This window comes from Fulmarus glacialis, unplaced genomic scaffold, assembly GCF_000690835.1.
Source record: "Fulmarus glacialis isolate BGI_N327 unplaced genomic scaffold, ASM69083v1 Scaffold29753, whole genome shotgun sequence".
In the NCBI taxonomy this organism is placed as follows: domain Eukaryota; kingdom Metazoa; phylum Chordata; class Aves; order Procellariiformes; family Procellariidae; genus Fulmarus; species Fulmarus glacialis.
Window position 1 is genome coordinate 1 of NW_009202782.1, and position 15668 is coordinate 15668.

Below are 15668 nucleotides of genomic sequence, written 5' to 3' on the forward strand. Positions count from 1 at the left end.
CGGGGATGCGCTCGGTGTCGAAACTCCACGGTCAAACGGGGCCCCAGCAGCTGGATCCATCCTAGCGGGAAGGCGCATTTGTATTTTAAGTTTGCATCGGCAAACTTAACTGTGTCTGTTTAACTTTGTTTTTCCCCGAGGTGAGACTGGGCTCCGCTGCGCTGCAGACACAACCCCACCGTGCAAGGGGCCGTCAGGTTTTCAAACAAAAGAAATCCGGCAGCGCACACGGAGCCTAGTTTCCCAAGTCACACGTTCTGCGCTTATTTTCCACCTTAGGAGTGAAAGTGAAGCATTTGAGCTTCGGCTGCAGATTCAAGCTGTTACATTGGACAGCCCCGGCAGTTTTGGGGGGTGAGGGAGGGGGAGAGGAGTGTGATTCTTGAGCGAAATCTAACTAGAACCAGCAAACGGGACATGGTGTAGACAGCTTTTACCATTGGTAACTATTAAAACTGTCAACAGAAAGAAATTTTGGCTGGTACATACAGGGTTTAACTTTAATTTTGTTCTAATGATAATAGTCGGAAGCTCTGTCTTCTGAGCAGCTCAGTGTGTTAGTGGGACTGAAACAATGTGGGGCTTCGTAAACTCTACGGAGTTTATTTCTACGCAGCAGACCTGTTACTTCAGTAGACTAATGTGCGTGGCTTTTCCTGTTCTTTCTTCTCCCAGAACCAATCTACGTTCCATTCCTCATTGTTGGATCAATATTTATTGCCTTCATTATCGTGGGCTCTCTGGTAGCGGTTTATTGTTGCACATGTTTAAGACCTAAACAACCGTCGCAGCCAATACGATTTTCTCTACGGAGCTATCAGACCGAGACTCTTCCCATGATCCTGGCCTCGACAAGCTTCAGGACGCCGTCGAGGCAGTCCAGTACTGCGACAAGTTCCAGTTCGACCGGCGGCTCGGTTCGCAGGTTCTCCTTTCCCCGGGCAGAGCCGGGATGCCTTGTGGCATCGCCACCTCCACCGTACACATCTGGCTGCTTCCAGACAGCCCATGCAGTCCACCTGACCCAGCCGTCGGGGTTTCTGGTGTCACCGCCGTACTTTGGGTATCCTCTCCAGCCAGAGCCTGCCCTGGCTGGGAAGAGCTGCTCCGATTTTAGTCAGAGCTGAAAGGAGTTGTCAAGAAATAACGCAGCCTTCGGAAGCACAGGGCCTGCTGCTGTTGGGTGTCACGCTGACATGCTCTGAGGTTGCAGAAGTCAGAACCGCTCCCGTGGGTGAGTTGCCCTTGAAAAATGCAAGGCCTCATTTGGGATCTCGTTTCCCAAACTTGGATCACACTTACAAATGAATTGTAAAATATTCCAAACTTAGTTGCTCTAAAAACTGACTGCTCTGATCGTTCCATCTAATTTGAGCAGAACGTGTTCAGAGACAAGTAGAAAAACCATTTTGCGATAAAGGTACTCATTTCACGGCGTTATAAATGACATTTTAACCCTAAATGCTATTAACTTGGTTAACAAACGGTGGCTGCGTTCCACTGATAATAATCAGACTAGTTCTATAAAGCAGCAATAAGCCTGAGAAGTAAGAGAGGAGTGATGTTTATACTAAAGAGGATCCTGAAAGAAGCTGACTGCTTCCCACTTCCATGAGCAATGAAAACAAGAGGAAGAATTTTACTACAGATACGAAAATGCGTAGGGTTTTTAAAATGCACATAATATACCTGAACCTACACTGCTATTTGTATTAGTAAACTTTAACTACTATAGATAAAACTAGTACTAACTAGGCTAGTTGAAAATGAGCCAATCCCAAGCAGCCAAATAATTATCTATGAGAAAAGCAGAATGTATTCAGCAATATCACTAATAACTTCTCCGCATAAAATTCTAAAAATGGCATTATATTAAAGCATTTTTCAGAAGGAAGTATTTATTGTTGGCTTTTTGCTCAGCAACATGTGTAAGTTGGACAAACTGGTCGTAAAGTTCTATTTGTAAAATTAGCCATGTATAAAATGTAAAGACAAGCTTGTAATTTAAAACGTATTTACAGCATTGACAACACTAATTATTTAGTAGTCACACACACAAAAAAATTATCAATAAACTGTGTGGTTGAAATGTTGTGTCATCTGCATGGCTCTGTACAGATAGTGTCTGATGAGCAAGTTTTCATTTTGATGGTGTAACTATACTGTATTTTTTCCTGTTAAAAATAGTTAATTTTGCTTTTGTAAACGATTTATATCTTTAACTGCACCTGTTGTGCAGATTTAATATAATATAAAATTCTGACTATATAGCAAACCAATAGCTTCATTAATGTCTTTTATATGTAACTGTGGTAAAAATGTGGTAAAAACTACACTGATTAGTTGGGTATTTTAATTTAAAACATCCTGCCCTAGGAATAAATTTTGTTTGCCCTTCTACATTCCTTCACCCAAGTAAACCAACAAACCAAATGGAAGAAGAAAAAAACACATATAAACCAAACACACGCAGCAAGCAAATGGAAAATACACAAGAAAAAATGCAGTCATTAAAGGGCTTCTCTGTATACTTATTTTTGTGAACAAACGAAGTCATTCTGTGTGTCAGAACCTACAACATCAGAGGCTGAACTGCCCTATTTTATCAGCCCCAAACTCCCTGTGTGTAGGACCTGCTGAAGTACATTGTAACCAACCTATTTTACAAGTACTAGCATATTGGTGCATATTAAAATTACAGCACTTCTATTCTGAATTACAGTGTACTTCTCTGGATGTTACAAAAGCTTCATTGGTTCTTCCTCAAGAGTTGAATACGTTTTTTTTCTTAGCAATATCTAGCAATCAGTATCTTAGCATTTATGGAAAAAATATTTTGAAATAACCCTTTTAATATGTTTTTTACTGCATAATTAACATTACAATCCAATAGTTATTACTGATGGAAATGTGGTGTCTAAGCAGAAAGACCACTTAAGTTGTATATAATGATGCTTTAAGTAACAGGTTTTAGCTTGAATGTTGTAATTGCTAATTACAAACCAAAATAGTGATACACAGTAGTGTATGTTTTATAGAAATCTAAAAAGCAGATTTTGAGTCCTTGGGAAATTACTTGAAAGGTGTTTTGGCTTGCAATTTTTAAGAAACAATCTTCAAGGAAGAGGGCGGGTAAATTTTTGCCCACCTTTGATGATGTTTCATAGGACTCTTTTCACTGCGCATTTTGAAGGGATAAGAAATATGGGACTGTTCATCAAGTAACTTTTTTGAAAAATCATTTAATGTTGCAACAGATATCACCTCTGTTATTTGGAAGCATCCTGTGAAATCTGCTGATCATTCCTCTATACAGCAGAAATAGTAAACCAATTAAACTATTTTTTACAAATATATTGTAAGTCTTCAATTAGTAGAAATCTTTTTTTATCTAGTAAAGCAAGGCAACGCAGATCCTTTTGGAAGCAGAAACTTGATCGTTAAGAAAGTGCAATTTTATGTTCCTTTAAAGAGTGATTAGTCATCAGAGCCACTGACACAGGTGGTGGGTAGCTGAAATTTAGGGTTTTTCTCAAAGACAGGCTGTACCCAGAGGAGCCGTGAGTTGGGGTCAGTTACTGCCTGTCACCATTTGGCGGTGTGCCCTGAACAGGCCAAGCTGCTTCATCGTCACGGTCTCGGTGGGCTCCACGGTCAGATTTAGTCATGTTTTAACACAGGGATGGATTTTTGCTACACTTGCATACAGGCTCACAGATTTTAATTCAGCCTAAGTAGAGGCTGTGAAGTTTGCCATGTAGTGACACTCGACCGAGCAGGGAAGACCCCTCTGAGCTACTTCCTTTCCTCCCCTGATGCTGCATAATGGGTTTAACCTCAAAAAATGCTTGAAGAACTTGACACACAGGAGTAATGTCATTGAGTCAGATTTACATAAGTCTGTGAGTTTATAGATCGGTGGCTAGAGTGCAACAAATCCTGCAGACAGGGGTCTAAAGCTGGGAAACATGAGGTATAGTTAAAATAGCTGTACTGGGTTACCTGTAAAGCAGGTGAGGTGGGGATTATGCATCATCTGCAAACAGATAGAAGAACCTATAAATTATTGTTCATGTAGCTACAGTGGCAGTGACCTATATAGCTGAAGGGAGAAGAAGGGAGGTGACCAGAATACAAGCCCATGGACCGAAATGCGTGTTGCCTGTGCTGGTAGTTTCCAACCCAGATGGATTCAGGGTGCAGGGGAGAATGCTGAATTTCCTTCCTAATGAAAAGGACCTATTGGCACTAGATGCTCCTACGATTTATAGAAAATAGTAATTTTCCTAAAACCTGCGGACAGAACACAAATGGCATTCTGATACACAGTTTTAATGACTAATGAAACAGTTTGAAGGGCTAGATACATGCCTGAACCAGAAGAAATTGCTTGCTAGCAGAAGTAACATTTACACAGTACTTGCTTTACTGCCATGCTCATTTTTTAACACAGTAGGTTTAACTATTTCTTTTGTAATACTGGAGTTAGTGCATACTCTTTTACTAGAGTGACACCAATCTAAAATAAAATGAAACAAAAATCACAGTAAATTGATTATTGTAATTCACACGCATTATGCACAAAATGCTGTGATTGCCACTAACTGGTAATGGCATGTCTGAAACCCAAGCCTTCTGTAGGCAAAGAATAATAGTGACATGAATTAGATCAGCCATTTGTTTTGTGTTTTTACCCTTTGGGTTTCTTAAGTGTGCATCTCCAAAGTGCATCAAAACTCTTCAGTGCTAGGAAAAACATTACATCTACTTGCAAGAATGTCTGAAGGATTTTATTTGAAACTAGGTTAAGCGGTATGGTATATGGCTATGTAAACTCATGGATTATTTGTAATACTAATAAAAAAGTGACACTTTCAAAATTACTTTGTCACTACTGTTCAGTTAAACCTTGACAGTAACGTTAAGGATACGGAGTCAATTTTTGGCGCCATTTTTCTGCATATTGCGATGTACTGTGTGGACTTGAAGTCCTCTGAACAGAGCTTCTGCTTTTGAGGGGGCTGCTGCTCCACAATACTCACATAAACAGTTTTTGATTCGCAATTACATTGAAGCTGTAATTCCATGCTATGCTGTCTTCATTAGCAAAGGCAGAATAAGAAATGCCTTTCAGTTCTTTTTATTCTCTCCATCTACGACTTGTGCAAATTCAGGGGGCTGTGGTGTAAATCAGGTTAGTGAAATGTTTAGCTTAAAAATAACATTTGCCATAAGAAAGGAAGGGAAGGATTTGAAAGGGAGCCTGGATCATTATAAACTGGATTATAACCTGAATAGTTTCGATGGCCTCATGACTGCCAGCGTAATAGAGGTGGTGACATACCATGAGGTGGAATCTCCTTAAACCAGCTCTACCATTAAAGACCGGGTATCATGAAACTTACAGCGTGAAAGATGCATCTATTACCGAACCTGCCTTGACCGAGTACAAAAGCTACAAAATAAATCAGTTGTCTAGTGTATATAAATAATCAACCACCTATCTACAACCAGAACAGTTTAGGTTTGGATATATTGATTTTTATTCAGTGGGTGGGCACTGTTAGGGGAAAGAAATACCTGCTACTATCACTGCCAGAGGATACAGTATTTATCACTGTTTTCTGAAAAGTAAGAAAGTAAGATGACGTTTCCTTATTCCTGCTCTACCATTCTTGTACTGCATACTTCTCCTTCAAAATACAGTATCACCACCAGAATTATGTTAGGGCTTTGCGCAAATCACTAAATTGCAGACTCCCATGCTCCCTTTTTTTTTGAAACTCTTTCTGGACTTCACATGAGAACTGAAAAAGACATCTCAAAATAGATGTTTAAAAAAAACTTAAAACCATTTTCTACTTTTTCAGTTTACCTTAGTAACATAAGAATTCTTTGGTATTTGTGAAATGCTATTTCTGATATGTCCAATTTTAAAAAATTCAAAACCAAGAGTGATGGGATATACATCTTCCTTTGAAAGTAATCCCTAGCATTTACAACCAATCAATTCAACAAAGCTTCTTCATTTAATGGCAAAGTTTATTAATTTTTAACAATTAAAAGACAAAACATTTAAAATTTGCAGTTCAAAACATGCACATTCACCAAATGCCAAATGACATGTAACACTGCATAGAACTGAATGTGTTACTAAAAGAGAATAACTATTTATAAAACACAGTGCATTTAACATCCAGTTAAAACTAAACCTGAAAAACTACCATAAACACCAAGTCAAAAAGTCTTCATTCATGCAGCTTCGCAATTTCCACAACAGTTTCAGCAGTAATGGCTTAGTGGAGCTGTAAAACCTCACTTTACCTTGAATACAAATTTCGCGATTACAGACTGACCGCTTTCTGCGGCAGTTGACACATATCAAACACTGAAAATCTTAATGAAAAATTAAGTTGAAGTAGAAAAACAATATTAATGCATTTATGGCTTCTATTCTACAATAAGGAAACACCATAAAATATGATTTAAAAAAAAAAAACAACTTGTTCTGGTCACAGCTTTGCAAGTACAAATCACTCTCTATATGGAAATGCTTTCATTTAAGTTGAAGTATCAACCCTCCAAAGTGCCCAGCTTTGCACATCATTACTCAGATGAGTAGTCCTTATACTCACAAACAGTCCAGTTGAAGCCTATGTGAGTAACGGTTTGCATAAGCAGGAATCGGGTTTGGAATGCTAAAATATTCCTTTGTTTAATAAAGATCTATTGGTTAACAGCGAGGAAACTGGGGGAGTGAGGGCAGAGGAGGGGAAGGAGAAACTCATTTGTTGAGTTTTGTTACCAGTGAAAACATCCACTACCAAGAAAGTTGAATTGACAAACTCATTTGCTTACATAGCGCTAGCTTCTTGATATATTATGAGCAGACTTTTAACGAAGGCATTAAAAAACAGGGAACAGCAACCACCATGCATTGCCTCAGAACACTTAGAATTATTGCCTCATGCATACAGACTGACAAATTCATCAGAACTACAAATGCTTTTACACAATACATAAGAAAAAAAGGAAATAACTTCTCTCCTTAAATTTAGCACGTATTCCAAATTACTCATCATTCGAGATGGGTTTAAATGTAACAAAAGAAGTTTTAAGACACTTAACGTGCATCTTTGTAACACAATGAATTTTATGGATGCATGTGGACATATAGGAACTTTCAGCTATCTCTTAGTGTTTCAAAATATTTTATTTATCATTTTATACAAATAGAATGATGACTAAGTATAAATCTGTTGAAACTGCTTTGCAAAAATAAGTGTAAAATTAGGAAATGGCAAGAAAAAATTCCAAATACAAATTATCAATAGGTTTGTTAAAATTTGTTTTCTGTTACTTACTCTTTTGAATCATTTATATATATATGTATATATTTAAAAATAATCAAGCAACAGTATTTATACAAGATATCCGATTTCTAAGTGGCATTGATTCAACTTTTTGATGGAAACGTTTAATACTAACTTGTAATTATTATGCAGTGCACATTGAAACAGATGGAAAAGTCCATGTGAATTCTATAATACAAATTTGAATTTTCAAACAATAAGAACAGAGGCATTGTTATGAGCATTTTTGCCTAAACTGTTTTTTCTTTAAATAAACATCTGCACAATCCCCTCATTTTAACACAGATATGATGTACTAACAGGTAATAGATTATATTACTGTGTACTCAACATGAAAATAAAGTGCATATTGTATAATTGACCTGACTTAAAAATGGGCACACATAGCTAAGATGATCTTATATTTTTAAATGGAATTGTATGAGCAATCAAAAAACATAGTTAGAATTGCCACATTGTCTTTTTCACTATTTCCAGGAAGTGGTATCTTCCAACCACTAACTACCAGACAATAAATAACATATAGTGTGTAGAAAAAGTATAGAGACAGGAGAAAAACCCATCGGAAGTAATAAAAATGAAGAATGCACTTTGTGAAATACTACTTCAAATTCTGTAAAGATGTAAGGATGAAACGCTGTGATGAGACTATCTTAAAAACCTTAAATTACAATCTAAATTTAGGATCTTAGAGCTGTTCAGTTGCTTTCTTCCTTAAGCTAGTTAAACTGGGGATATACGGTGTGTTATTTTCCACAAACTGTATTACAATGGTGAGAGAGAATTTTATTTCATGGGAAGAATAAGAGATCATGTAATTTCACAACGTAAATACTTTACAATGCATTCTAGTCCTTACGTCCCGTCTGCAAAACCAGCAATTAAACAGAACAGAAAAAACCCAATAATAATTAAAAATTTACCCATAAAGAGAGTATGTACGAACCCGTACATTTATATGAGTCATTTTATATGAGTTAAGTACACTGAAAGATTATAAAGGAGCAACAGTGTCATGGTTAATTTCAGAAATGTTTTGAAGTTGGTCATTGTCCCTTGGATGACAGAAAATAGGGATCCCCATTTTAGGAAAGGGGCATGCCCCTAAATTTTTTCTTGCCTTAGGTCAAGTGATTTGGCCCTCCCATATTGATCCATCTATTTATCTGTGCCTGAAATGGCTTTTCTGAAGGCAGTTCTTGTCTGCATGACTGACTGGCAGCACTGTTTCTAGTGGGATACGTTCCTTTTGTCCCTGTGTCTTCTGTTTAAAGATCACTCCGGGAAAGTGAGAGGAAGACATTGCATAACATGCATAAGAAATGCCGGCTGCCTTCCCACTGATACGCCTTCCTAAATATGTACTGTCATATAGTGCCTTTTGTTGGGCTTTCCATGTGTATTTGTAAGTTTCTCTTAAAATGGAGCATAAGAAACTTGGATAGTGCAATAAAGTTATTTGTTACGTGTTTAGTTAGATGAAAGGCAAGGAGGTGAAGTCACCTTTAGTAAGTATATGACTAATGAAGGAGGGCGGAGAAAAGATGGGATTGGATGACTTGTTACTTTTAAGTTGGAAGTGGGTGATTTGGAGAGCAAAGAGGAAATTCTTAATTTAGCAGATCATTGGGGTTGTCATTGTTCTTCTTTTCCATCTAGTTGATCTTTAGTTTTTCAAAGAAAAAAAAGATCATTTCTATGTAATGCACAGGAATTTAATTAAAAATAAAACCAATTGCCACTACAGAAAAATGTATTTTAAATGTTATTATGGTGGCTTTTAAACTCAGAATTAAATATGGACTAAGAAACTAAAAGATATAACTAAATTCTGAAGTTAAAGTAGCTTTTCTTAGTTTGAAACCTTATAGTTGTTGGGTGGTAAGCTGAGAAATACTGAGTATAACTACTTAAAAAAGTTATCACAATGTTTTCATTTAACACCTTCCTCCTCTTTTTTTTTTTTCTTAAACCAGGTGTGTATCTTTTTCTGAAGTCACTTCCTCTCCATTTTTAATTAAAGGTGAGAGTATATAGGTATTCTGCTTGACCAGTAAGTTGTAAAGAAGCTGCTGCAATGTATTTCACACCTTTACAGGAAGTGGCTTTAGTGCAAATAAAACAGTACATACCACAGACTAGCAAAGGGCATGCTTTGCTCAGTATTTCAATGTATGCATTTCAAATAATTTTAGTATAAAAAAGCTGAAAATTTAATTAATTTTTAAAAGTAAGTTAAAACAAACTTTCTTTTGAACCTACAGTATAAGCAGATACAACTAAGCATCACAAAAATAATTAAAGTTTGCTAAAGGGAAGTAAGGCAGAGCAATTCTTGAAAAATTGAACAAAATAATACGTGCACTCAATTTTACAAGGTGGCAGCCATTTTCAACATACGCAGTACTAAATGAAAATAAGGGAAAAGCTTGTATAAGGCCAAAGGTGCAAAGACTTACAGTTTTGAAAGCAAATGCCGTAAAGGCCACTCAAATTAGACTTGCTGTACTGTAAATGTTTCTCCTCAAGTGCGGAGACTCAAGCATGCAGTTCTGAGATCAGGACTGGAGTTAATTTCCTTTCAAATTATTTCTAACAACAGAAAACATTTATGGAACTTCTTTGGCAAACATTTTTAGGTTAGTTTGACACAAACATCTATAAACATCTTGACTCAAAATCTTTCTCAAAGAAGGTGAATTAACACCATTAAGATACTACTTTTTTCAGCACTTGTTGAAATCAAAGGCTTGTTATCAACTGTATTTAAATACATTAACACTTAAAAACCTTCACAGATGCTAATGGTCTGTCAATGTAAAGTATGTTTAGCGATCTCACCATTGCCTTCCGAGTATACGACCAGTATTGATTCAACTTCACTGTAAAATAAGCAAGCTGGCAAGATACAAGGTAAATTCCAATCTGTTTACAAAGGCTAAGCAAATACTTGTCAGAAAATTTAGAGATGGTGTGTTACAGTATAGTTGCACAGTGCTTATGTCTACTGAATACACAAATCCAAACTTTATGGAACAAGACCATCATAGATCTTTAAATCTCTGATAACTGGGCCATGGTCGCAGCTCCCAGCAAAGATCTAGTAGTCTGTCTCACGAAAGTAACTACTAAGGCCTAAATATTGAGCAGCATTCCTTCACCATTCCTCAGGCCTTTGTTTTGTGGTATCGTAAGCTCTTATTACTTCAGACTGGGAAACTATTCCATTTTCGTCTTGAGAGAAGGCGTAGCCATCTGCAGATATAAAACAAAATGGAAACCAATTAAGTTTTGATTGGAGTTTTTTGTTAAAGCTTTAATAAAAACAACTTGACAAAGGTCAATAGAGGGGAATAAACCTCTTTTCAGCAATTAGGAGGCAGAAACCCCATGCTGTTTCTCACATAATTTTGCAATTATAAAATAGCAGAAAAAATTCTGTGCAGTATCTTAGGAATGAAGAGAAACCTGCCGACAGGCAAAGAACGTGGTCTACTGGGTTTAGGATACTGCATCTTTACTATAAACACATGCAGTGAAAGGTATAATTTTACTTCTGTATTATTAATGGATATTAATTTTTATTTGTCAGTGAACACTTACGAAGCAAGTTTTGCTGCAGAGAGTCAGAGCGATACAAGTTCACATGGTTCTTCTTAAAAACATTCTTCAGTAGTTGGGCTCTTTCAGTTAAGCTAGAAAGAAAGTGGACACGTGTGAAAAATATTTACTTACTAATTACAGTTTCCCTTTATCTTTGAGTCTGTTAAATAGGAATTAATTATTAAATGAAAAGTCTCCATTCTCCTTTTTCTTTTTTAATTGTGCCTGAACTAATTATTAAGAAGATTATTAAAAGTGTGTGCAAGGGCAGATTATGAAGTCCAGATTGCCGGTAATGTTTTTACTCGTCACAATACAGGCAAAACATCTGTTTGAAGCACTGTTGTGCGCTGACAATACAAATAAATGAATAATATTGTCAACATTTGAGCGTGACTGCTTTAGAAACATGCGGTGTAAAGGGAAGGCACTGGCTTCCTTGATGTAGCATGGCCTGATTAGTGCCAGGCCGAATTACAGTCTTTCTTTTTCTTACATAGAATCATAGAATCATTAAGGTTGGAAAAGACCTCTAAGATCATCGAGTCCAACCGTCAACCCAACACCACCATGCCCACTTAGCCATGTCCCTAAGCGCCTTATCTACACATCTTTTAAATACTTCCAGGGATGGTGACTCCACCACTTCCCTGGGCAGCCTGTTCCAAAGCTTGACCACTCTTTCAGTAAAGAAATTTTTCCTAATGACCAAAATAAAGTGCTCTTAGCCTCTACTGACACAGTAGTCCAAAGGGATGGGAAAAGAAAATGGATGGAAAGTCACATTCGTGGCCATCAGCTGTGTGTACAGAAACATACTGCTCCCATGAAAAGTGTTCTAGCAAGGTGTATTCCCCGTGAAACTCTAGACAGTGTTTTTCTGGAGATCATACAGATAGACTACTCTTACTGCTAGAGGTCACTTCAGCCTATCTCCTTCCTTCTCAGCAGTACTGAGTCTGTTGTGTTATATGTTTATTGTGCTTTAATGTGATCCAAGTGACTCTTCATTTCAGCCCAACTAGAAAACAGAAGGAGTATTAAACAGTTTTTAAACTGAGACTCAAGCATCAGCTGAATGCTGCAAACTGTAGTGAATGGAGTAGCGAAGGTATCAGGTTTCCTTACCCTTCATCTTTCTTTCATTTAAAGTTCTCTCAAATAGGATCCTGCATTACTAAATAAGTAACAGACGGATTAGCCATAGCTCAGAAAGCTTTTGAAATCTGACAATTTTGATAACATATTAAAGATGTGCAAGGGACTATATTAAAAAACCTCACAAAACCCCTTCAATTTCTTCCTCTAAATTTGATATTCACTGTGAACTAGAGCTTGTGTTTCAGAGAAATACTGACTTATCATTTAAACATTTCCAGTGCTGAAAAATCCAGGCCCTCCCCATGTGGTCTAAAAATTAGTTCACTTAAAAAAACCTTATGTTTATTCTGAGTATATAGTGATTTGATTTTGTTGTAGTTCTGCCAGATTATCAGAGATGTCTCTTTTGTAAGCATGTTGTAAGATTTCACATATCTACATTACTGAGTTTTAATCAGTCAAATTACTTTTTAATATTATTGTCAATTAGCTCAACAGACTTACCTTCCCAGGCTACCTACCAGACTAAGTGGTGCAAGGAATGGAACTAGATTGCTTCCCTTACTAGATTAGCATTCAAACCATTAAATTAGGAATGCTCATTCTTTCTTCAGTGAGTATATACTTCTTATATATGAAGCTGAACCGTTGTCTTAAAATGGAGAGACTAATGCTGTATCTCCCCTTTCTGTTCCCCTCCAGTCTGGTGGTTAAAGAATATACCAGGAGGTGAGAGCTTGGCTCTTCTAAGCTGGAAGAGGGAAATAAACCTATTATTTCCACACCCATAGAGGAATGTTAACTGCAAAATCTACAGGGTAAGAGGATAGGCAGGGGAAACTACTTCTGTGGCCATGTTTTGAAAAGATGGAATGACACTTCCTTGTAAAAAAGGAATTAGGTACTAATTCCGGGAAAGCAGTTGCATATGCTGACTGAACCAAGAATGGAGAGGATGGAGTACTGAGACACACCTTACTACTCGTAAGGTAGCTCTTTGGGGATTTTTTTTGTTTGTTTGGGTTTTTTTTTGTTTTAGTTTTTTTTTTTTTTTTTTTTAAAAATATTTGTTTCATCCTAATTGCTCCTCTAGCTGTGTAGGAGCCTTGTTTTTTAGTTCAGAGCTACAAACTGTTAAAGTGACAAGATTAATAAAAAATTGGGGACTGAGATTTAAACCGCAAGGATACACAAAGTGAATAAATAAACATTTTCATGTAAGATGGGTGGTCAAAGAGGTGGAAGACTATGCGAATACTTAGATACAGTTATCAGCCGTATCTCCTTTGCAATACATCTGAGAAACCCTTCTTAATGTGAGTTGAAATAAGAAAATTTTTATAAAATTTTGGTTTTGACAGGTGTAGTTTTCTGATAAAAAACTATTTTATTAAAAACACAGCAGGCCTATTCTAGCATTTTTGGTACCATCATTATTCTTTGCTTGTGTTCCAGAATGAAATGTTGAGATTGCTTAAATGCTAAGCACTGAAAACACTGCCTTAAGTTTTACAACAACATGAAGTATGCACATTTCGTAGTTTATGTATAATTAAGTTTCCACTGCACAGATCTGATTGCTGGTACAGAAAATACAAATAAAGTAGGAAATACATTTGGAAAATGAAAAGTGCTTCCAGCTATTCAGGTATTAAATTCTGCTCTATTTCTATACTTGAAGAAACACTGCAGGCTCTTTATTATGAATCACCCTGTTGCCATTCAAAAGCATATTTAAAAATCTACATGCGAAGTCAAGAAAGCATGGTTTCATAATTAACCAGTGAAAAACCACAGTAACTAAATGCCTATGCTCATTATAAGTACTTACATGGACAAGCAGAATATTAACTATTTTTGAACATAAAATGTATACATTTACAGGCAATTAATATCATTTATAGAAAAAAAAATTACTACTTTATATATTCCTGACCAACCACTTAGCTGATCTAAAAATAATTTCCAAGTAGACTGAATGAAAAACAATGATTATATGAAGCAGCATTTGCAGTATATATCTCTAAAGATGTTTCCACAAGTTTGGGCTGCTATTCATGTTACTGTTAGTCTATGTAGTATTCAACCCCGGAAAAATATTTTTGTAGTAAGTATTAATATTGTTGTTTCTGCTTAAGCATTATATACAAGGTATCAGAAAAACTATTTTTGAACAATGGTTTACACGCGAAAAGTATCCTTTTACCTTAGTCATTTCAATTTTAAGTACAAATGGCTTTGTGGCATTTCAATTACAATGGCTCTAATGAGAGAAATCATACTTTTTGTGGCACAAATTTGTTAATCCACTGAAGCTGCTCTATTATTTATGCTATCAAGGCACCCTCAAGTCAATAGTATTCTGACATGAAAGTTTACTTTCTATTGGAAAAGTGACCATGCAAAATTCGCACCTTCTTGCTCAAGATATACTTACTTAACTGACAAATATATGTGACAAAACCAATTTCAACGTGTTGCCTACAGAAGAACAGAATAAAGTATTTTTTGACAGTTTTGGGGAAAAAATCTGATTACACATCCTTACACACACTGAAACAGCAAGATAAAATAGGAATGCTCTTCCTGAGCCTTCAATGATGACAGTTTAAAAACCTTTTCAAATCAGCACTGGAAAAATACACGGGATGAGAGATTTTAACACTGACAGATTTTTAGCATGTCCGACTTTTAAACCATAAGCTAAAATACAATAAAGATTCTTGAAGAACAATATTTTAAATTATTTCAATGTAAATGTCAGTTTTTATCCTAATTTTAAGAAAACAGCTGAAAGCGCAAATTCAGAATTTAAATAGAAAATTCCCATCCTAAGATTTAAATAGAAGATTTCCATCCCAATAAAAATTAACACCAATATACTTCTAAGTAAACATTCAGATACTGATTACAGTATCTAGCCAATAGCAGAATCCTGACCTGTTATCTGTGGAAGTTTAGCCTCTTATTTTGTATTGTAGTATTTTTAAGATGTGAATGGACAGAGTGGAAAAGTTCCTGCATTATCTTTCTCACTATTTCCCAGTTACTTCTTAATCAAACAGTGATTTATATCTTCTTAGGTTATTTTGGCATTTAATGAGAACAAATCCCTTCTTCTGCTACAACATAAAAAGGTACTCCAGAGGTGTGCACGCTAGAAAAATACTATTTGGTGCTGATGAATATGAAATAAAAGTTTTTCAAAAATAACTATTTTTTCTTGTGTGAAAAGCACTACAACTCAAGAATAAAAAAGTCTCATGTACATATTTAGAACAGGTGTAGAGGACATTCCTTACTAATTTAACCACTTACTCTACACTGGTAACTAGTTAATCCAGGCTTCTCCAATTTAGGAGACTCAAAAATGTTTACAATAGTTCCATCAAATTTCTGAAGATGCAAGTCAGTCAGTTCATCAGATCATTTCTTTAACAAAGAATACTTCCTCCATAAAGGGTGAAGTTGTGGCTCTATTACCTGAATTAAGATATAATTTAAAAAAATCACAGAGGGAATAAATCCTTAAGAGATATTAAGATGTCTAACGTCCATTTGCACGTTAGGTAGATGCTTGTATACTTCAAA

The 15668-nt window shown here is 36.1% G+C and overlaps 1 protein-coding gene across 1 annotated transcript; it reads left to right on the forward strand.

Annotated features, from left to right (window-relative positions):
- Positions 1-675: 675 nt before the first annotated feature.
- Positions 676-1127, forward strand: SHISA3 (shisa family member 3; the record flags this gene model as incomplete). The annotated part of the gene is made up of 1 exon (XM_009574425.1): positions 676-1127. A coding segment is annotated over one exon (452 nt), but the record flags the coding sequence as incomplete, so codon positions are not given.
- Between the last annotated feature and the right edge of the window lie 14541 nt (positions 1128-15668).